At 48.8% G+C, this 1,471-nt stretch overlaps 1 protein-coding gene across 2 annotated transcripts in view; it reads right to left on the reverse strand.

The window, feature by feature from the left end:
* Window positions 1–1,269, reverse strand: part of mogat3a (monoacylglycerol O-acyltransferase 3a) — a 7,245-nt gene extending 5,976 nt beyond the window's left edge. The window contains exon 1 of one of the 2 annotated variants that reach the window (XM_008303953.1): window positions 963–1,269. In XM_008303953.1, coding sequence (XP_008302175.1) covers window positions 963–1,056 — 94 coding nt within the window. In that variant the 5' untranslated portion in view covers window positions 1,057–1,269. The remainder of the gene's footprint in view (window positions 1–962) is intronic. The other variant, XM_008303952.1, reaches the window with a different exon arrangement.
* Between the last annotated feature and the right edge of the window lie 202 nt (window positions 1,270–1,471).

A 1,471-nucleotide genomic window follows, 5' to 3' on the forward strand; every position in this document is an offset into this window, starting at 1 on the left:
GAGGGTGAATGAATGCAGCAGAGTGAAGAGAAATCCTGGAGGACAACCTGATGCACATAGTTTGAAGGTGGTTTGAAGACAACAAGGTGAAGTTCTGGAGGCCCAGTCAGAGTCCAGACCTCCATCCAGCTGAGGATTAGAGTCTGGACCTGAACAGTTCTGTTCGTGATCCCTGTGGAACCCGACAGAGTCTGAACAGTTTTATCAGAATGAGGTGAAGCTGCAGCGTCCAGATGTTCAGGCTGATGGAGACCAACAGGACCAGAGGTTCATCTACTGATGAACACTGATGGAATCACTGACTTTATGTTAATTACCCGACATTAATTTATAGAAATCTGTTCTCACTTTGACTTGAAAGAATCTTTTTTGTCACTTGTCAGAAAAACCCAGACATACTGATCATGATTCAGTGTAGAAAAGCAATGAGAGGAGAAAGCCTCCGGGGTAAATAACATATGATGTGAACGAGCAGCTCTCTGCTCATCGACCCGACACGTCACTGGTTGGTTCTGTTTTGAAGCTGCAGCTTTAAACTGTGAAACTTCTGAGATGTTCTCTTTCTGTGTGGCTGCTGAGTACATTTAATGAAATCTGCTGCAGTGGAAACATCTGGAGCCTTTTCTTTGGATCTCAGAGAACACCAGAGGTTGAAATCAGACTGGTTCTGCTGTTGGAACCGGATCTGGAACCCTGGTTCTGATGGTGATAAATGAAGGATTCCTCCATATGACTCATCAGTGTTTGATCTCTTTAAATGATGAAAATGACAGAAAATAAGCACTCAAGAGTCATCAGCTGGAGTTTATCAGCTGCAGAGAATAACGTGTTCTTCACAGGACCGAACCTCCAACAATCAATCAGGCTGATTATTGATCACATCTGACCAGTCGGGTTCCCCTTCTCTCACTACAACACAGAGGAGCAATAATCAGTCCGATCAGCACACAGCAGCTTGTTACCCAGAGCCAGGAAGGAGAAGATCCACTGCAGCACGGCGGCCGTCTGCAGCCTCCTCCGCAGCGGGATGTTCAGCGGGGCGAACTCGACCTTCATGCCGGCGGTCGCGCTCCGTTTCCCGGCTTGGAGCGCTGCGTCGTCCCGGTGCCTCCGTGTGGACGTCGGAGCTGCTGTCCGTCCGTCTGTCTGTGTGTGTCTGTGTGTGTGTGTGTGTGTGTGTGTGTCTGTGTGTGTGTCTGTGCTAACGCGCCTCTCGTCGTTGATTACACAGAAACTGTTGAACTCAAACTTTCAGCACGCTCCTACTCACTCCATCACTGCGCATGCGCACCGGGCCCTGCCTCCTGGGTGGGTTCCTCTTAGCCAATCGCAGCTCGTGGCGAAATATGTCGTGAGCGAGCGTGGAGTCGGGCGCGCTCACGTCACGGACGACAGCAGTTAAAAATGAAAAGTTTAATCTAAAACCTGAAATATGTGCTGTGACAGAACCAGTGATCAATAGCGATTAGTA

Source organism: Stegastes partitus, unplaced genomic scaffold, assembly GCF_000690725.1.
Source record: "Stegastes partitus isolate 25-593 unplaced genomic scaffold, Stegastes_partitus-1.0.2 Scaffold2103, whole genome shotgun sequence".
In the NCBI taxonomy this organism is placed as follows: Eukaryota; Metazoa; Chordata; class Actinopteri; family Pomacentridae; genus Stegastes; species Stegastes partitus.